The sequence below is a fragment of the Oryzias latipes genome, chromosome 8 (assembly GCF_002234675.1).
Source record: "Oryzias latipes chromosome 8, ASM223467v1".
In the NCBI taxonomy this organism is placed as follows: Eukaryota; Metazoa; Chordata; class Actinopteri; order Beloniformes; family Adrianichthyidae; genus Oryzias; species Oryzias latipes.
The window spans coordinates 2,411,014-2,433,641 of record NC_019866.2 but is presented as its reverse complement, the minus strand read 5'-3'; the positions used below and the strand labels follow the sequence as shown (position 1 = coordinate 2,433,641).

General features: G+C 42.7%; 1 protein-coding gene across 1 annotated transcript in view; it reads right to left on the bottom strand.

The window, feature by feature from the left end:
* LOC101156497 (prostasin) overlaps positions 1 to 11,529 on the bottom strand; it is a 76,925-nt gene extending 65,396 nt beyond the window's left edge. Inside the window, exons 1-4 of the mRNA XM_023957927.1 lie at positions 11,446 to 11,529; positions 9,802 to 9,822; positions 8,835 to 8,994; positions 8,291 to 8,559 (exon numbers count right to left, since the gene is read on the bottom strand). Coding sequence (XP_023813695.1) covers positions 8,291 to 8,559; positions 8,835 to 8,994; positions 9,802 to 9,822; positions 11,446 to 11,497 — 502 coding nt within the window. The 5' untranslated portion in view covers positions 11,498 to 11,529. The remainder of the gene's footprint in view (positions 1 to 8,290; positions 8,560 to 8,834; positions 8,995 to 9,801; positions 9,823 to 11,445) is intronic.
* Between the last annotated feature and the right edge of the window lie 11,099 nt (positions 11,530 to 22,628).

The following is a 22,628-nucleotide window of genomic DNA, read 5'->3' as shown; positions in this document are numbered from 1 at the left end:
CAAAAAGTCCTCATCCACAGCCTTCCTCACGGACTTCCGCCCAGTTGCACTCACTGCTGTCATCACAAAGTGTCTGGAGCGGCTGCTCCTGGGACACATCAAAGACTCCCTCCCTCCAATCTTCGTCCCCCACCAGTTTGCTTACAAAGCAAACAGATCAACGGATGATGCCATTTCCATCACCCTCCACACTGCGCTGAGCCACCTGGAACACAGAGACACCTACGCCAGGATGCTCTTTGTGGACTATAGCTCAGCCTTTAACACAATCATTCCTGACATTCTGGTCAACAAACTGTCTGAACTAGGACTCCACCCACTCACCTGCTCGTGGATCAAGGACTTCCTGACAAACAGACCACAGACAGTCAAACTTGACCCCCACCTCTCCTCCACCCGGACGCTGAGCACAGGCTCCACACAGGGATGTGTGCTGAGTCCTCTGCTGTATACACTGTACACAGCAGACTGCAGACCAGCCCACACCAGCAACACCGTGGTGAAGTTTGCAGACGACACTACTGTGGTGGGGCTGATCTCTGGGGACGACGAGACGGCCTACAGAGACGAAGTCCTGAAACTCTCAAGGTGGTGTCAGGCTAATAACCTCATCCTGAACACCACCAAGACCAAGGAGATCATCCTGGACTTCAGAAAAAACAGAACAGATCCACCCCCACTCTACATCGATGGAAACTGTGTGGAGAGGGTCCACAGCTTCACCCTCCTGGGCACCACCATCTCTGCTGACCTCACATGGTCTAACAACACCATGACTGTCATCAGGAAGGCCCAGCAACGCCTGCACTTCCTGAGAAAACTTAGGAGGAACGACGTCAGCCAGGAGCTGCTGGTAACGTTCTACCGCTCAACCATTGAGAGCATTCTGTCCTATGGCATCACAGTGTGGTTTTCCCACTGCACTGAAGCAGAACGGCAGAGTCTCCAGAGAGTGGTAAAGACAGCGCAGAGGATCATCGGCTGCCCCCTCCCCTCACTGAAGGACATTTACCAGTCTCGCTGCCTCAGCAGAGTGACTAGCATCACCACTAACTCCACCCATTCTGCTTTCCCTCTGTTTGAACTGCTGCCCTCTGGAAGGAGGTACAGGTCCATCAGAACCAGGACAAACAGACTAAGAAACAGCTTTTTTCCACAGGCAATTATCATACGGAATGCACATACGTCCACCAACCACACCTCACTCTAATTTTACTACAATGCGTGCAATATCCTGACTGTCTAACCGGGTCACTGTGCAATAACTTGATATTTATTAAGCTGTGCTCACAGCAACTCATGTAATTCCATTCTATTTTATTCACAAATATTTAATATTTAACAGTTTCTGTCCATATTGTTCATTTTTTGTTAAGAGTTGTAAATACAGTATTTCTTTTTCTATTCTATTTTTATTTTTATTTTATGTAACTCCTTCACTCCAAGGCTGCTGCAATTTCATTGTATCCCCATGTACAATGACAATAAACGATTCTGATTCTGATTATATCACTTAGACACAGATGGAGAACCATATCAACTGGATTGGTAACAGCAACAACCACCGACCAAGCCGGCAAGCCCTGGCAGAAAAGATCCCCACAAGAAACACTGCAGGCTGTTCCATAAAAAATATAGTTTTACCATTGCCTTGCAGATCACAGTTGAAGTGGTTTAGTTTTCCTAAAAAAATTCAGAATGATTGAAGTTACAGGTGAACTTTTAGACAACATTTGATCCAAAAAGGTCCGAAAACGTCTTTTTAGGCAAAACTGCAAACACCTATTTTTTTGCATAACTTATCTTTCAAATATCAGCACAAAAAAATTAAAAACGGTAGGGATCTGTGTTTGCTGCCTTCCATATTTTTTTCAGACTTAAAAGTGTAACAGATGATTTATAAAAAATCCTTTTTCATCCAAAAACCTGTGTTAAATCTGTCTAGACTTAGTATTAAAAACTCTCCAAGATGAATGTGCCTGACTCCACCTGCAGGTGGATCACAGACTTCCTGACGGACAGACAGCAGTATGTGAGGCTGGGGAAGCTCGTCTCAGATACTCGGACCACAAGCACCGGATCCCCCCAGGGCTGTGTCCTTTCACCCCTGTTACTCTCCCTGTACACAAACAGCTGCACAGCTGGTCACCTGTCTGTCAAACTCCTGAAGTTTGCTGACGACACCACACTCATCGGCCTCATCTCTGACGGAGATGAGTCGGCCTACAGGAGTGAAATAGCCAGGCTGGTGTCATAGTGCAGCGCTAACAACCTGGAGCTTAATGCTCTGAAGACAGTGGAGATGACAGTGGACTTCAGGAAGGCCCCAGCCCCCCTCCCCCCTGTCATCCTCTGTGACTCCCCGGTGACCTCTGTGGAGTCCTTCTGCTTCCTGGGAACCATCATCAGCCAGGACCTCAAGTGGGAGCAGAACATCAGCTCCATCACTAAGAAGGTCCAGCAGAGGATGTACTTCCTGAGGCAGCTGAAGAAGTTTCACCTCCCTGAAAAGATGCTGGTAGACTTTTACACCGCCATCATCGAATCCACCCTCACGTCCTCCATCACAGTCTGGTTCGCTGCGGCCACGGCCAGAGACAAGGCCAAGCTGCAACGCGTCATCCACTCAGCAGAGAAGGTGATCGGCTGCCACCTCCCGTCTCTCCAGGAGCTGCACATCTCCAGGACCTGGAGGCGGGCAGCCAGGATTGTAGCCAACCCCTCTCATCCAGGACATAATCTCTTTCGGCCCCTCCCTCCTGGCAAGAGGCTCCGGTCCATCAGGACCAGGACCTCGCGCCACAAGAACAGCTTATTCCCCACTGCAGTCAGCCTGCTGAACAGAACCCCAACTCCCCCAGGTGACCCCCCCCCCCCCCGCCCACCAAAGGACTGTCGGTGCCACTTACAGGCCCCACCATCCCAGCCCATCTGTGCTCCCACTTTAATTCACCTTACTCTACTGTATATAGTGTGTTGTTGTTGTTAACTTAATTTTTAACTTATTCTTAATTGCACTATACACCAAGTCAAATTCCTCGTTTTGTAAAGTGCGCTCTACTGAACCTGGCAATAAAACTTTTTCTGATTTCTGATTCTATTAATCATTGTTTTTTATTCATTCAAAATGCAATTAAATCAATATTTTATCTTTTTTCTTTTCCTTTTTCTTTTTTTTTATCTCTTATATCCTTTTTTATAATCAATGTTTGAACTTCTTTTCCTTTCTATTGTCATGGTTTCAGTTTGTTGTCTTTTTTTTTCGCTTTAGTTCTTGTTCTGTCTTGTTTGGTTCTGTTTCCTGTTTTATTTTGAAAGGTTTCCTGTCTTGTCATGTTTCTTGAGTTTTACTTCCTTTGGTCCCCATCTGCCCTAATCGTGTTCACCTGTGTCTTGTCTGCCCTGTCTGTATATAAGTCTTGTCTCTGCCTTCCTCCTGTGCTGGTCCATTAACTTCTGCTCATGTTGATCACGTCTTCTTGTCTGGCGTCCATGTCCCTTGCCATGCCACAGTAAGTTTTTGTTTTTAGTTTTGTCATCCTGCTCTGCAGCACTTTTTGTTAGTTAAATAAACCCACTTGCCCTGAACCCGTTTGCCACCCGTCTTTGCGCCTGGGTCCTACCTGCTCTCGAGCCTCCCCCCCACACGACATCTATACATCCAATGAAATTAAACTACAAATCAACAAACACAACTGATAACAAATGTCTCTAAAAAATGATGTGTATATTTGCAGAACCTTAAAAACACCAAACAAATAACAAATGCTTCCCAATTAAAGCACAAAAAATGGAACACAAAATGTAAAACCCAAGTTAGAAATTGCAATTTGAAAAAGATACTTTTTTCAGCAGCTTTTCAAAATCAATCACCAATTCTACTCTTCTGTGGATGAAACAAAGTACTCCAGAACAATGAAGCCATTTCTCTAAGTCTCTCTCACCTTCAGTTTTAAACAAGGTCTGTGAAAATCCACCATACATTGGTCACATGAACTCAGAGACCTGCTAAAAGTGCACAATTGTAAAAGCTCTTTTATATAGACAACTGTTTGTTTGCTTAGAGCTCTAAATATAAAAAAAATGCTTTTCTATCACCTAGACACAGATGGAGAACCATATCAACTGGATTAATAACAGGGTGGCATGTTTAGACAACATGAAGCTGTCCATCACATTTTTGACCTAAACATGTAAACACATCCTTGGCTCTGCGGTTAGGAAATGGTATTTGGGAATCTCTTTATACCAGGAGCCAGCCTGGCCATTGGAACATCGCCACAGTGCCCATCCAGACTGGGACAGCAACGGGGTCCACTTCAGAGCCGTGAGCTGCTGTGTTTAACTCCAGCTGTCCCAGCAAGGGAGACAACTGCAGCAACATCCACTGACCAAGCTGACAAGCCCTGGCAGAAAAGATCCCCACAAGAAAAACACTGGCTAAGGCAGGCTGGTCAAAAAAAAAATAGTTTTGCCATTGTCTTGCAGCTCGCAGATCAAGTGGTTTAGTTTTCCAGTAATGTCAGTCAAGAATGCAAGTTCAGATTCACAATGTTCATATTCACCATATTCAACAGACATCTCCTCCAATAGCACCTTAAAAATCCTGTGCTGTTTTGCTTTGCAGCTGAGGTTGTTTACGATTTTCAGAATAAGAGTCATTATATGTCCAGAGCCAATCACTTCTGCACATAAGGCCTGCTGGTGAATGACGCAACAGTAATGCAGACATTTTGGAAAGTCTGGGTCAGCTTTACAGTGAGTGATGAAACCTGTTTGTCTATTGATCATAGCAGGAGTCCCATCTGCAGTCACTGCTACCAGCTTTTCTAATTGTACCTTTTTCTGCACAAAAACTCCTTCACCGTGTTATACATTTCAACTCCTCTTGTAGTTGTCTGTTAGGGCAGATGTGTCAGGAGTTCTTCTCTTGTGGAAACCAAAAGCTATGCTGTGCTGTTGCCGTCCACAGACTCATCACACTGGACGTTAACCACCTGCACTTTGCAAGATCCCGGTCCAGCTAATTGGCCAAGTTATCAGACATAGCTGACACTCATCTAGACATTGTAGTGGAAATTGAATGAGTTCTATTGTTCTCATCCTTAGGGACAGTGATAGCAATTATCATCATTGCTTGAATTTTTTTCATGCTATATGCAAAAGTCTTTGTCCCTTAAGGCAACAGATTACAGCCCCCCCCCCCCCCCCCCCCCCAGGCTGCTGTCGTATTAACAATAGCTTGGAGCTCCAGAATGGACAAGAAAAAACGACGAGAATGGCTCGAGCAGGGCGTTGCTCACGGGGCGGTCGCTCGTGCCGTGCGGTCGCACGTGTTCGGGCCCGCTAAATGCTACTTGTAGCTTTAATTTATTTTTGTTTTTGCTAATGCTTATGTTGATTAGGATTAGCAATTTTGTTAATTCAATCGCCACCAACATGGTGACAACGGAATTAAATTAATTTTGTGGGAGCAGGAAGTAAACCATTTTTTATGGCTGATGTCACAATAACTTACTCCAGTTCTCATATACAGTCAATGGTCACACCCTAAAGTCTCCCATTGTTTTCTTTCAGCTGTAATGACAATGGTCCTCTTCAGCATGATTGGATCTATGGATGGTCTGACTATGATCAGAACAAGAAACTTTGATTGGATGGAATGAGAATTTTGTCAATGCAGTTGTTTTCATGCAACTGTAACTGTTTTTAAAACACTGAGGATAAATATACGTAATGCCTAATGTCACAACTGCCCTAACTGGTGGATATTGGCTGTCTGTGGTGAAAAATGGTCAAACGTGAACGGGTCACACAAGGGGCAAGGTCATAGACCCCTCAGTGAACCCGTAGAGAGAAAATGTTCATGCAAATTTTTCTTTGGGTATTCTGTGGACGGCAGGTCGTAGTGATTGTTTATACAATAAGGGTAATTCATGTGGTAAATGAGCACTCCATGCAAGTACCTGACATTCAGCCTGACTGTTAGAAATGATGAAATTGGACAATCATAGTGTATGGGCGTTCTTTTTTTTTTTTTTTTTTAACTTGTTCTGTCCAACAGCTGAGCAAACAGATTAGAGCTGAAGGCTTTTTGTGTTGGACAGGTTTTACTATCACAAAAAGAGGTTATATAGCTTCAAGAAACTAGAGTGTAGATTTGTATAAACCCCTTTTTGTCGTATTATTTTTTATTTATTTGTTACATTTAGTGTGTGTGGGGAGGGAGAGGGGAAGAATGTGAGGGGAGGGTGGAAGAGAGTAAAAGGAAGAAAGGTGAAAAGGTGGGGGATACAAGCACTGATTTGACTAAGTTATTAATTTAAGCTGTAACAATTATACCAGATCTGCTGGAAAGACGAATGTTACATCAAAGGTGAAAATTTGACACTAAGATGAGCGAAAAAAAAAAAAAACTGTCCATCAATACACTGTAGGTAAGGAGGAGGGATGAAGCAGACAGGGAGCAGTGTGGCAGTGTGCACGTGCACGTGCACGTGGGGGTGGAGATACATGCATGCTGCCGACGTGAACCGTGTGTTCATAAAGGGAGCCAGATCCTACCCAGCCAGACCAGCCAGACCAGGAGAGGGGAGGAGAGCCCCCCAGGCCAGAAGCCCCCCCAGCATCCGGACCCAGGCAGCCCGGGAGGGGAGGAGGAGGGGACCGCCCACCCCACCAGCCAGGCACAGAGAGGGCCCCCCTACAGGGGCCCCCCCAATGCCCAGAGGCACAAGCGAACCCAGTGTCCAGCCCCCAGGCCACAAGACAGGAGCGCTTAGCCGTACCAGGCGGTGGCCATGGGGGCCACCGGGCGCCGGACACCGAGACAAAGGCCAGGGACGAAGCCAGGGCCCCCGGAACCCATGAGCCGGCCACCACCCGACCGGCGCCCCGTCCCCGCAAGCCAGCCCAGGCACGCGACCCTAGCAACCCAGGGATCGCCACGCACCCACAGCCACAGCCACCCCCCTAAAACCCTACGCACTACAACCCCCCCCCCCCCCCCCCCCGCCATAATATCTGACCCCCCCTCCCCAACCCTCTCAGTGCCCTCCCCTCTCTGTGATGGGGAGGGAAAGCCCCAGAGGGTCCCAGCGAGCCAGCCCCCAGGTCGGTCCTACCCATGCACTCACACACACATACTCACAATCATCTGGTTACCCTCCCTACCCCCGCCGCCAAGCAGTAACCCCCCCCCCCAGCCGGCCGACCCCCAGCGCCGCATGCCCGACCTTTCCCGCAGCCGACAGGACACCCATAAGCCCGGCCGCCCTGAGAGGACCAGGCGGGTGAAGACCGGCCGCCCCCCCCCGACCCCACCCATGTATGGAGGTGTGGGAGTGCTGTGTGTGTGCTGCAGGTAAAATAGGAGGTCACCAGTGTGGGGGGCTCCACCGCTGCCAAGCCGCAAAGCCCCCCACTCTGGAGTCCCTCTGTGAGTGGTGTGTATTTGCTGTGTGTGTGCTGCTAGCATGCAGTGTGTGTGTCTACAGAGGAAGTTAAAATTGTGGGGGGGCCAGCGAAAGGTGAGCACGGATGTTTCACCGTGCCCCCCTACACCAGACCCTCTCCACAAGGCCCTAGATGAATCAGAGTGTCTAATATGCAAGTAAAAAGCAGGGAGGAGGGTGGGTGCCAACGAGAACCCAGAGAGGGGCATCCCCAGTGAGCCCCGCCAGCATACCCCTCCCATCCAGATCCCGGGGCCCTATGTGCCTGTGTGCAATATTTGTTTGAGTGTATGGGCGTTCTACGGGCACTTTTGTATCACATGCACACCTCGTGCGGCATCTTACTAACGTCCAGAGTGTGGCGTAAGGACACCGTACAACAGCGTCATCCGTACGTCATTAGTCTGTGCAACTTCCTATAACCTATTTACTTATAATTTCATGGACGTTTATATCTCTGCATTTTAGATGGTTCATCTGCCCTCCTCCATCCCATCCTCCACCTGGAGCATTGCTTTGTCATGGGCTCACCCTTAACCACCACCCGCGTCTAGCCTTTAGGCTTTATTCATCTTTTTGAACCTCTAAGTAAATAAAGAAATCTGATTTGTTTAGCAAAATATTGTTTTGTCATGCAGTTGTTATGGGATAGAGCTTTAAGTCTTTGGCAGATCATGTGACTAAAGAGCACACATGGGAACTCCACACAGAGTCAAAATTCAAACCAGGAGCTCCTCGCTATGATGTCCTAACCACCATGAAGGTCTATAAATATAACTGTAATAAAATTTGCCTTAATAATAGAAAATCAAGATGTTTTTCAGTGACTAACTGACCTCCACTTCTAATGGCTCCCCAGCCGGTGACCCAGGTGTTGACGCCGCTGTAGAAGGTGCTGCCGATGGAAGGCAGACAGACTGGAGTAATGTAGTTGTTGAAGGTTACTGCTGAGGAGAGCTGCAGGAGGGCGATGTCGTTATCCGATGTCTCTGAGTTGTAGTCCGGATGAATGATTAAAGTTCTTATTGTTTGAGACACACTGTTGGGGTTTGATCCCTGCAGACTCTGAAGACCCAGAACTACGTTCACACCAGATGCACTGCCACTGAGAAAGAAAACAGAAACCTTTTGTGACGTTTGATTGGAGACATTGTTCTCAATTGGTTCTTTCATTAAATTACAGAAGAAAACTGTAGGGAATCAAAGACAAAGGATTCAGAAATTGATGAGCTTTAAAGTTATTTGTGGTCTATTGTTTCTTATGAAGCTTTTTTTCTGTCAGGATTGCTTTTGTCTGAATTTAGAATCAAAACAAGAAGAGACGCCAATAAATAACTCAAATTCTGATGATGAATGACCAGTTCCACTATTGTTGATTACCTTGGAAAGCAGTGAGCAGCCGTCAGCACCCACTGGTTGTTGATGAGGGATCCTCCACAGAAGTGTGAAGATCCCTGCAGACTGACCTGCCAAGGCCAGAACCCTGCAGGAGCATCTTGTCCTCCAACAATCCTGGTGTTCAGATTTGCCACACCACAAACTGCAAAGAAAAGTACTGGTTTGGTTTTTGTGGACTCAGAAACTGCTGGAGTTCATAAATCCCCCACAAATTAAGAAGCTTTTTTCTCCTAAAGGGAAGTTTTTCTTTTTAATTTGCTTTTTAACACTTGAAAGTGTCTTTTAAGAAAGCTAATTTCAAGAGAATGAACAGTAAATGGTTCCTTCTGTTATTTGCTCTCATTCATGGTTTCACCGAATCAGACATTGAACCTATCAGGTGACCATTCTCTTCCATTATTTTTTTCAAAACTGATAATATGTTAAAACAGTTTGATTAAGGACAAATCATCTTAAATATTTTCTCTATTGGCAATAGTTAAGTTGTATTTTGTTTAACAAAAGGAAACATCGAAATGAGAATCTTCAGTTATTGTCCCGCAGTACTCATTAAAATTTATCATCAAACCAAATTTATGAAACTCTCTTCACAAGTTATGCTGCATTTTAAAGGCCTTAACTAAAACCCTTTCAAATATTAAAACACATCCGTGCAAAAAATGCATGAAAAAAACTATTACGTAATGTAACATAACATACACACATATGTCAAATCTAGTTTGATTAATGGCTTAAAAACTATTTTAAACTGTTATTAATTCAAAATAAAATGAGTAAATGTATATTGTCTTATAGAAAATGTAATTGTTGAATAAACAAAAAGAAATGCATTTGTTTTTTTAATATTTAAAGGCCTTTTGTAGTTTTCAGTTTTACCTCGAAATTAAAATTTAGAAAAGTGGAAAACATGGCCTTTGAATCTGAAAATGTAATAATTATGTTAACTTACCCGCTAACTGTGAGACACACTCTGAATAAAAAAGAAAACAAATGATTAATTAAACAATCAATTAAGATTTAATGCAGTCTTTTTTAAAGGACAGTGAAAATACATCATCTATTTAGTTCTGCACATTGTTCACTTAGACTCAGCATAATTCGTCATCTTACATTTTTTGAATGTCAAAGGTTCGTGCAGACCAAACTATGTTTTTCTCACAAATAGTTTATTATGAAAGCAGCAGACTCTACAAATAAATGATGTTTAACTATAAAACTGATAAATGTTTTCTGCTAAAAGAGGAAAGTTTTGAAGCTTTTGCCATCTGACGCTGAAAGTAGTAAATAAATAGAAGTGTTAAAAAGAAGCTTTGGTCAGGGGTTCAATTCCAAACATTGACATTGTGTCCTCAGGCCAAACATTTAATCCACATTAGCCTCAATTGTGGAAAAATGTTGTCTCTTTGGATGAAGGCCTAAGCTGCTGCTGCTGAAACTAATCATTGAAACTTTCTAGAAAATGTATTTTCTGCTGCTTCCTTTAGAGGGCGCCACCCATGGTGGATCATCCGTCTCTCCTCTGCATCCTCCTACCTCATGACCTCAGTTTACTGCATCCATGAACTCCGTCCACTGGTCTTCGCTAAACCAACAACATGACGGCTCTCACCACAGTCTTCTACGCCTTTCCTTTCATTCAGGTGTCACAGATCTCACCTGAAACCTTTGTGCACCTGTTCCAAGCTACTTCCGCATGCCTCAGTACCCTCAATCCTCCACCTTCTCCCCTTCACGTTCCACTAGAGTTCCTCTAATTTACATATAGATACTATTTCTTGCTGCAGCTGATCTTCCTCCAACTCCTCCCTGTTTTCACTACAGAACACAACATCATCTGCAAACATCATGATCCAGAGATTCCTGTCTAACCTCATCTGTCAGTCTGTCCATCACCACAGCAGACATAAAGGAGCTGAAAGCTGAACTTTGGTGCAGTCCCACCTCCACCTGTCATAGTCTTACTCTAGATCTGCAAAGAAACAGTGCAGCTCCTCCTGATCTTCTCTGTTGTTCTCCAGAAACATCCTGAAAGCACATATTGCACCTGTGGTTCTCTTTCTCTCCATGAAACTAAACTGTTGCTCCCAAATGTTTACTTCTGACTTCAGCCTAGTTTTCACTAACTTCACAGTGAAACTCATTAGCTTTTTCCACAAACATCTCCCATCTTCCTAAAAATGGGACCAGGACACCTCTCCTCCATTCCTCAGACATCCTCTCACTCTCCAAGATCTTCTTTAACTGCCTTATCTGCACAGGTGTTTGCAGGTGCATCCTTCTAGAAAATATTTTCTCTATTTTGTGTCACTTGACATACATTTCTTAAGTTTTGTGACCACAAATACAGAATTAATCTCCAGTTCCGGCTATGTTTGAATTCAGTCCGTCTCCATGACGCTCTGCTTGACTCAGCATTGAGCTAAAGATTAAACACACTTCCTGAAAAAGATGTGAACCGTGAAAAAGCACCAGCATTCCTGTCAAAGCTGAGAATCATGCCTTCCACTGGATGAAGGAAAAACTTCCTTTGCTGCCTGTCAGCTCTCTGAAAGGCAGATCTTCCAGGACTCCAACTCACTGAGCAGCTTCTTACCTTGTGTCAGCAGAGTCAGCACAGCTGCTGTGAGGATCACCCTGAAAGACATAACTGGAAGTGTTCAACACCAGCTGAGCTACAGAATAAATAATCTTCCTGTCATTTAATCACGCCCTGTTCCCCTCTTAGCTACCTCTTAGCCACGCCTCCAAACCTCACCTGTTCCTCTTCTTTTTAAGAGGCTGTTTCCAAAAGCTAAAAAGTTGTTGTTTTAATAGTTCCGCTGCTACAATTTTACATTTTTTTGTAAAATGTTCAAATAATTTCAGTGACAAGGTGATTCTCCTCTTTACAAAATAAATCCACACGGCTGATGTTTGATTTACTTCAAGGTTTTCGGGAAAAACTTTATCTTTTTTAAAAAGACTTTCTGGATCATCACAGAAGTTCTTTCTATAAACGGAGAAACCTCATGTTCCATGAGAACCAAACAGCTCAAATCTACAGCAACACAACACTGTGTAGGCTAAAAAAATACACAATTACACGTCCAAGTAATGTGCTTAATGATTTAACATCTAATTTATAACACAAAGTTAAGCTCAATGAATCTTAATAGTGTGGTTTTAAAGCTGGTACTCCTGAAGCTTTTGAATAAAGAGTTGAATGACAAAAGAAACGTCTGGCTTTGTGCTGTTTTTTGCTTGTTGCACAGCCAGAATGTGGTTAGGCGAGCTAAACTTTGTCTTCTGACAATGTTATCTTTGATGCGTTTAAAAATATGTTTGTAACCTGATTCTGGTCACAAGTTCATTTGTAAGGAACCAGGCAGCTGTTCCTCATGTTTGTGTCAAACTGTGTTCACAGGTGTGAGTCTGCAGGTTTCCTCCTGAAGCTTTTAGGTGTTCTCGTAACCGTCAATCAGGTTAACGAATGGAGGACAAGGTGGAAGAAAATTACAGTTTTACTTAACTGTTTTTACACATTTTCTGAGAGCATGCCTCATTTTCTCAGAACTCTACACACAAATAAAAACACACACACACACAAAGTGGGCAAAACCCCTCAATTCTGCTGCAAAATCAAACTTTACATTTAAAACAATGTAACGTCCTCTGAAAATGGGGCTGTGTTTTCAAATGACACACACATACCACCATAGACGTTTACAGGAACCAGCTGAACACTATGATGAATGGAAAACACTTCTTCTCCATTCATCATAATGACTTGGGCTTTTTCTTGATTCAATGTTACACTTACTACAGACAGTATTTACATAAGTGTGTTGTAAGATATTGACAATGTTATTTTTATACACGGAACACACAAATACATGGTAGAAGTTTATTACATATTTCAGGCAAAAACAATGTGTACATCCCATTCCCAACCAACAGAATATCCACTACATACAAAACAGAAGAAGTTACAGTCACAGAAAAAATAAATAAACTATGTTGCATCCTCTCTCTGTCGCGGTCTGGCCACAGCACCTCATCCACATCCCAGGCAATGTTTTCCCTGTCAAGCAGTGGGGAAAATATCGCCTAGCATGGCGAATTCAGCCATGAAAAGCATCAGTGTTGGAAAAATGTATATCAGTTATGTCATATTATGAAAGCTATGTAGGTAATATAATCATGTTTGCAGAAGTGTTTGTGTCCAAGTTCTGTTTCACAGGGTGGTGAAGGTGAAACCCCAAGATCAGCATGTTGTCTGCTTCCAGACCTGGATAAAAGGACGCTCTGTGTTAGTTTTCCGTGAGAAAAGGCTTTGCAGGGCCAGAGATGATGTGGGAAGACTCTGAAAGGATGGACATGTTGCATTATTGTTTCTGATAGCGCTGCAGCTGTGTTTTTATCTGTTTCCCCTCCTTGGAGCTCAGCAGATATGTAAATTAGGGAAAACCCAACAAACTTAATAAAAGAGGAGGCGACAGGAATATGCGCCAGAGTGGAGAGAGATTGTTGCTAGGTATTATCTCTGTTCGTTCTCCTCCTAAAAAGGTTCCTTGGTCTGTTGTCTTTCTTTCCTTTTTATTGTTATTCTGATGTAGGAGGTTGTTGAACCCAACAATCAGCTGCTATATCTTCACATGCGTCCTCCATAGCTTGGAGAAACGGTAAACTTGTTTATGGATTTTGTTCTTACACTTTCCATCTCCAGGCAGAAAAAAATCCCTCAATACGATCGATGAATGTAAAATTGCCCAATAGGATTGAGGAATTGAAAATATGAACAACTAAAAAGCGTAGGTGGGCAGTGAACCAGTTGTGAACCAGAACAGCCCTGTTGAAACTTACATTGTCCCAAATGACAACGTACCTGAGCTGCTCTGGGCCATCTACCTGATCTGATGGAATGAGTGTGTTGTGTAGTGTGTCTAGGATTGTGATCAGATGGGCGGTGTTGTAGGGGCCAAGGGTAGCATGGTGATGGTGGGTAAGCGCTGCACACATTGGGATGTTCCCTCCGCGTTGGGCAGGGACTTCAACAATGGCATACTGGCCAATGATATTCCTTCCTCTTTATTGTCTCTTTGTCAGGTTGAACCCGACCGCATCAATGACGATGAACTGGTGCTCCTCTGCAGCCACCTCTGGCTCCAGGACTCTCTGAAACACACATGAAAATATCAGAAATAGACATGAAGTGGTCACTATTGTGAAGCACAATCATTATGAATTCAATATTAAAACATATGTTTACAATATACATCAATTGTGGGACTCACTTGCACATTGTTATATAATTCTTTGACTCTTTCTGAGTTGACATGTTCAATACTTATTTTCCGCGCTGTAAGTTCGGATGACAACCTGTAGACCTGCTTCATCCTGAGATGATTTCTGTGCCAGACATGGTCCAGTGTTGATAGGCTTACTCTATGTTCCCGACCAACTTGTGTTGGAAATCTTTCAGTTCTGCCAATTAAATAGTAAAATACTGTAAATACGAAGTAGGTATACATTTCCTAAATACGTGAAACATACTTTATATTATTTGTACAGTCCTACAGAACAGTCATTAGACAATACAGTTCTACTGTACTCAATGGGTACTGTAGTGATATGTAGTTTGGGGTGGCAGTGGCTCAGGTGGTTGAGCAGGTCGTCCAATGATCTAAGGCTCGGTGGTTTGATCCCCGCTCCCCCCGGTCAACCATCTTTGTGTCCTTGGGAGGACACTTCACCCTCCATGACTCCAATGTGGCTCCACTGGTGTGTGAATGAGCATGAATGGTAAATGGTAAATGGCGTATACTTATATAGCGCTTTCTACCTTCTTACGAAGGCCCAAAGCGCTTTACAGTCACAGTCCCATTCACCCATGCACACACACATTCACACACTGATGGCGGCTCCACTGCCAAACACTGGCGCCAACCTCCCACCAGAGGCAAGGTGGGGTTCAGTGTCTTGCCCAAGGACACTTCGGCACATGGGCGTGCAAGGCGGGAATCGAACCTGCAATCTTACGATCATGAGTCGACCGCCCTACCGCTGCACCACGGCCGCCCGTGAATGTGAAGTATGAATGAGGAGTGAATGAATAATGGACACACTGTAAGCTCTTTGAGCCTCTGGAAAAGTGCAGAAAAATCTAATCCATTGTTAATATTATTTTAGCTCTGCCATTTCCTAGTGAGAGTAGTTTTCTTACCTTAACCATTTCGGAAAGTCCGGACGATGGAAGCTACAGTGTACCTGCTCAAATTTGGCTGTACTCTTTGTTCAGCCCACAACAACTTTTGGAAACTAAAATGTGAATGGATTTGGCATTCATTCTTGTTTACTTGTTTGTTTGGACACATATTTATTTTACACTTGATTATCTTGCAAGAAATACAAGAAATCTGGAAAACTTCACCTGTACTTCAAAATTAACCAATATCGACTTTCAATTGTATCAGCAAATGCAAATATCGAATCAAATTGTTGTTAAAATAAATCATTACTCCCCTACTTTGGACACTGTAAGTTTCTCCGCATGTTGCATTTTCTCCAACTGCAGATCCGAATGCTACTGAAACAAACATAGATGAAGCTAAAAAACACCAAAAACCTTCTTAAGTCTGCCTGTTTATTTAAAAAATGGTTTTAAAGGACAAAAAAAGAGAAAGAAAATATTTAACAGTATGAACAAATAAAATCACAGCTAGACCTGGATCCATTTTAGGTCAGTGAATCAGATTAAATCTGAACAAATTGGACAAATATTACACTCTGAACCAGATCAACCACAAATTATGATATGAATCTGACTGTGAAAATGAATCGTTACACCCTTAAAGTACTAGTCTGTGTGTTTCTCTGCTCATTTTCTATCAGACGGGTCTGTGTGACGATCAGAAATTGCAACAAAATGCTTCATTTTTCTTTGCTGCTGCAGTTTAGTCATAAAAGCTGCTTAACGTTGAAAGTAAAGAAACACAGAAAAACCTGCTGAACCTGAACCCAGAATAAACTTGCTATTAGTGCACTCTTTCAATTATTCACAGCAAAAATGACTGTAATCCATTACTTTATTAAGGGATTACTGGTAATGACGTGTACGCTGCTCAAAAACGAAAGATTCAATAGATGTTGTAATAAATAACGCACTGTGCAGCTCAAGTCCTGTTGTCCTGTGGGGAACATGTAAAACCATGAAAAACACAGTTTTGTAAAATGCTAACTTTTATTTTAGACATCATTTCTGCTGGTTGAAACAACGAAAAAAAGCTCATGGAAACAAAAGACGACTTTTTTTTCCGTAACTGAATCACAACCTTTCAGGAAGAACTTCTTCCTGGAAAAAATGATGAAGTGTTTCAATCAAAACAACAAACAGATGAAGTTTATGATCTTTAAAATATTAATAAATAGCGTGAATTGATCAACATCACAGCTTTAATTTGTGTTTTTTTTAAGACTATGAACCTTATGCACTTAATGCTTCAACAACAAACTACTCTCACAGCATTCTTTCCATGTGATTCATCGTCAAAGGAGCCCTGCCATTTCCTGGTTTTTGCACTGAGAGCAGACTGTAGGGAGGTTATCGCTGTCACCATTAAGTCCCCAAGAAGTATTTTTTTAGAAAACTCCAAACTGGTCTAACTGCACCAGCCACTGTCATGGGCAAATAAACAAGATGCTTCTCCAAGACTGATTCACAGCACGGCACACTTAGGCTTAAAAAGCGTCTATTTTTAAGTCTGACCTGAAACAAAGAAAAGTCCTAAAGAACACCTGTAATCTGTCGTCACAGGAGATGTGCACAAATGCTGTCAAAGACGTAAGCAGACTTGTTGGTTCATGTTTTAATACATGGAAATAATGGCGGCTAAAGTCACTGGAAACGGACAAAGAAGAGACGTTTTCTGCTGCTTCAGCTGCAAAATGCAGACACTGCTTCTCAGTTGGTCAACAGGATGATCTAGTGGTAAATGGGACGTGTTTATGGAAGAACATGCAAAGTCCACATCTAGATCTTCATGATTCTATGACAGAGAAACACAGTTGATGTGTGTTGGAGTTTCCTTGGAAGCAGAAACAGATCCAGACAAACTGCCAGCTCCATCAGTCTGCTGGGGCAAAAAAAGTTTTTTACCCAAAAATCTACAGTTTAGTGCATCAGAGTGATGTCATGAAACAGAACTGACTGATTCCAGTCTGAACAGACTGCTGTCAGATGGAAAGTGCTGCCATTACAGCAGCAGAATTAGCAAAAATGTTCACTGTCAATCAAGACTGTTCTCACATGTTTCTGTTTCTTTACCGCTCCACTCTGCTTTCTGTTTTAAATGTTTGTCCAAAAGGTAAAATTGTTGCATATGAAGTAAGTCATAAAATGTCTGCCAGAGGGAAGGAAATTCCAGAAGAACTGTCAAAAAATAAATTAAAATCTTTTCCTTTTATTTCAAGTTTTATGAAGTTCTTTTCTTTAAACAAAACCTCATAGCATTAAAATGTAAAAAATGAGATAAAAACGTTGATAAGAAAATACGTAGGACTGAATCTGTCAGACATAACTATGTCAACAAAGATGTGAGAATGCTGCTGTCAGGATGAAATATGTTCAAATGTAAGACAAGCTAAAAGACACTTTCGAAGCAGGTGCAACCAGTTTAATTGTTTTCAGTTTTGGTGTCACGTTGGTAGAATAATGGCACCAACAAGTGCTGCTCCACTGCAAAAATGCAAAGAAAATCATCATAATTGAAGCAACAAACACACAGATTCAGGTGCCGCTTTGGAAATTATGGGAAATGCTGCACTCCCCCCCCCCCCCCCCCCCCCCACACACACTTATTTTTCCAATCATGACTCCAATAGAACTCCCTGAAAAAAAATATGTACCGGTATATATTTTTAACTTTAACAATAAAAGCTAAGAATGTATTTGAGTAGAGGATTATTAGTAGAGGATTAGAGATGTTCTCCTGGTTGGGCTGGAACACTCTCTGTCCCCCCATGCCTCCCTGCTCTTTGGCTCCCGTGGCGGTCCTGCTGCCCCTGGCCTGGGTGGTGGATGTGGTTGCTCTCCCTCCTTCTTTTTACATTCCATCATCCATTTTAGAAGAACAGAAACACTCACAGGAGCACAGGTGTTAGCTCACCTCTGCACAAATAGTTTGAGTGACTAAATGAAATGTTTCACATGTGTTAGTCGGAATGTATAAGTATGCGTGTGTGAACAATGGTTGTATTATGTACATCTTGACTTGTTTGTGTGTGAACATTATTGGGGACAACAGGTATGTGTGAACAGGCCCCGCCCCTTTTAGATTTGTTATACTTCTAAATCTGACAGTAATGATTAGAAACATCCAGAAACTTGTTGATTTGTAATGCTTTATGATTTACCCCCCCCCCCCTCTATAATCACCCTCCTACCCCCCCCCCCCCCCCCCCCACACACACACACACACACACACACACACACACATCCCTCTCTCTTTTTCCCCCCTTCTCTTTTCCATCCGGTCCAACAAAAAATTGTTACAAACATAATTAACATGAATAGAGTTGAGTCTAAATTACAAAAGGGGTTTATTCAAATATAACACCTTGTGTGTCAGAAGTTTCATAACCCCATGTTGTAAAAGCTCTCATCTGTTTGCTCAGCTGTTGGACAGGACAAGTAAAAAAAAAGAGATGTAGAAAATTCGCCCTAGTCTGAGAAAGTCATCAGCATCTCTTTAACCGTCAACATGTGCTTTATGTTTTACAGCACTTCAAACAAGACCTGATTAGTTAATATGACACAGTTTAAGGAACAAAACAGTCTAAAAAAGCCAAAATGCAGGTTTTTAGGTTTGAAGCTGTTATGTCCTTCAGACATTTTGGTTTGGTTGATTAAAATAAAAAGTGCATGTGGGAAAAAATAAAGAATTTCTTTGTTAAAAGCACTTTCATTTATAACTTTTATGGCTTTAATCACCAAATAATGAATAAATATCTAGATTGTATTAATTTATGTTGTCACACAGCTGAATCTTCTGTGGATTGATTCTTGGACCAAGTATTGAAATGACTATTGAATCATGTCAGAGGAAAGGTACACACAACCCTAAAATACCCTAAATGAAGTCCCATTTAAATGAATGGTCTGTTTGTATTCCACATGGAGTTGGTGTTTGTGGTCAGGACATCTTGGCTCAAACCGCATATAAATCTATCAAGCAGACTCAAGAATGAATCCTTAAAGCTCCAAACAAAACGACTAAATGGCTTTTGCTTCAATTCCTGGGGCTTTGCATTGGACAGACTGTGGTGAAACGATACACATCACAAGACTGCAATACAGACAATATGTTTGTTTTTAAAGAAAAGTCTGTGTCATGGTGCCTCTGTCAGCTATCTTCCCCCTCCCCTCTCTGCTTGGCCACTGATTCGTCCCAGCTGCGTTCACTCATCTCATCAACCTGCCAGACCTACTTAAGGAGCGCCAGGACCAGAATTCAATGCTAGTTCGTTGCCCATGATGGTGCTTGTCTGGTCTCTTTCAAGTTTTCCTGTTACGTATCTTTACCCTCGTCTAAACTCTAGTCTTTCTATGTCCAGGACCTACATATCCCACGAGTGGACGCCAGCTTCAGCTTCAGCCCAAGCGGAGTTATCCCCGGAGTTACCTACCTCCTCTCAACGCTCCATACATCAGGCCTCAGCTCTGGCCTCAGCCGAACCTCCAGCCACGCCACGGGCCACAGTCGAACCTCCAGCCACGTCAAGATCCACCCTCTCATCTGGAGTTGCCGTTCCTGCCATTCCCCGCCACAACAGGACAAATTCATCCGCTGGAAAAATTAAATCTATTATTTACCTTCACTCACCTCCTGTCTTCCTTCTGGGTTTCAGCGTCTGGGTCTGTCTAGCTTTGACAAGTCATGACAGTCTGACTTTTCCATTCAATTTTATTTATATAGCCCAATCGTACAACAATAGTCGTCTCAATGGCCTTTGAACCGGTAACTGTGTAATAAATATCAATCATAAAGAACATTAAGTCCTGGACTTTCATTGTTAATGGTTAAACTAAACCAAACAGACTAAACTAAACCGAGAATCCCTGCCCTTTGACCCTCCTTCTCGGTAAAGAAAAAATCCTAAAAAATGGATTCCAGAAGAAAAAGAAAAAACCTCAGGGGTGTCTACATGAAGGAGGGATTCTCCACCAGGATGGACAGGCCATGTATCAGAACTGTTAGAGAGAATTAGCCTTTCTTACCCTACAACTACATATTTAAAGTCCAGCAGATGAGCCTCATCCAGATGAGACTAAGAGGACGTGAAAATCTACAGGGAGATGGACCTCAGAAGATCTTGATGATGTTCTGGTGCAGAGCTGCTGAACGAGGCTCGGTGTGATGCGTTTTTAACTAGAGGTCCGAAATTTAAGTGAAACACAAAAGTAAGGCACTGAAACACGTTAGCTCATAAATAAATAATCAAAACTTCTTCCGGCAGCATTAAAAATCGATTCTAGTGTTCCAAAATAAACATTCCAATATTTTACAGAATTGATTTTTCCCAAACACTTACTTATTTGTACTTTCTATTCTGTACATTTTAAAGTTAAAGTTGGACTGTTTTAATGTGGTGAATGGGATTAACAGTGGGATGTAACACATAGAAGTTACCTGAGCTCAAATTCAAATTATTCCAAACCTGAAAGGCCTCAAATGCTTTATACTCACTAACACACAAGAGACATAATGCTGTTCATACAAACATCTTCAGATTTTTCAGAGATGCTGTTTAAAGAGCAGAGTGGAGCAGGAACCAGCCTGAAGTAAAGCCCTCTTACCAGCAGAAAGCCTCAGCAGGTATTTTTGGATGAGGTTCAACTTCCTTACAATTAACATTTCTGTTTCACTGCATCATAACTGGGTTTGTGTTGCAGATCACATTACACCATGTCATACCAGTTTTGTTTTGATACAGCAAACTGGTGACCTCAGAAAACCTGACATCCAACACAGATGATGAAGAAGCCGAAATATGTGGCCTAAAGGACGGTTAATGAACTGGATGACAGAAACAGACTTCTCTGACAACCAGAGAAAAGTTATTGTTAATGACCAAACTCCCACAAGTACACAGAAAACAAAACAAAAATCCCCAGAAGATGTGTTTTTTATGAACACATTTATTGTAAAAAAAAAAAATATATATATATATATATATATATATATATATATATATATATATATATATATATATATATATATATATATATATATATATATATATATATATATATATATATATATATATATATATATTGACATATGCTACAAATGACTGGAAACAGGAGAATTGGGAGGTCTCAGTGGTTTAGTTCTTTAAAAACGTTCATAGTGGTGTTTTAATTATGATTATAAAGTTTTTAAGCAAAATCCCACAACCAAAATGACTTAAAACACCATATTTCATGCTTATCTGAAGTTTCTGTTTCCAAAATCAAAAAGATTTGGAATTACCTTGAATGACTTTAAATGACCTTGCACTACAAATGAAATGATGCCAGAAAGACTGTGACTAATTGCACGTAATTTTCCAAATACGTGCGGCGAGAGCTGAACTTTTTTCTTGGCCGCACGGACCTAGAGGAAGGGTTAAGTTTAGGATTACGGGTTACGGTTAAGCTGTGTTCACACCGAACGCGATTCGCGCAGTTGAGGCGGCCAGTTTGAATGTTAAGTCGATGGTACAGCGGCCTCCACACAGGAGGCTCCCAGTAGGAACAGTAGCAGTTCCAAGTACTGAGGAATTCCGCAGGCAAATGGCAACCTGGAGCAGGCAACAAGGAAAGCTGCAACAGCTAAATACCTCACAAAGGTAGCAGGTCCTGAGAAGCCAACTCAATGGCAAAAATAAGACCCAGGCAATAAACAGCTTCTTACAGGTGGTTACCAGATACCCTGCAGGAATAATAAGATGGCCAAAGGAAGAGATACAGACCACTGATGTTAAAACACGAAAGCTCCTCACCATGCATGGAGGGTTCCACCCTGAGACTGTATGCTAGCCGCAAGGAAGGAGGCCGAGGACTAGTGAGCGTAGAAGCCACTATCCAGGATGAAACATCCAAGATCCATGAATACATCAAGCTCAAGGCCCCAACTGACAGTGTGCTCAGTGAATGTCTCAGGCAATGGAGAGCAGAGGATACAGTGCTGGAGGACAGATCCTCATGGGAGGACAAACCCCTGCATGGGATGTATCACTGGACCATAACTGAAGTGGCTGATATCAAGAAGTCCTACCAATGGCTAGAAAGGGCTGGCCTACAGGACAGCACTGAAGAGCTCATCCTGGCAGCCCAGGAACAAGCCCTGAGCACCAGAGCCATAGAGGCTCAGATCTACCACACCAGACAAGACCCAAGGTGTAGATCTACCACACCAGACAAGACCCAAGGTGTAGATCTACCACACCAGACGAGACTCAAGGTGTAGATCTACCACACCAGACGAGACTCAAGGTGTAGATCTACCACACCAGACAAGACCCAAGGTGTAGGCTGTGCAAAGAGGCACCTGAAACAATCCAGCACATAACTGCAGGGTGTAAGATGCTGGCAGGTAAAGCATACATGGAGCGCCACAATCAAGTGGCTGGAATAATATACAGGAACATGTGTGCAGAATATGAACTGGAAACCCCAAGGTCAAAATGGGAAACACCCCCAAAGGTCGTGGAGAATGAGAGGGCAAAGATTCTGTGGGACTTCCAGATCCAGACTGA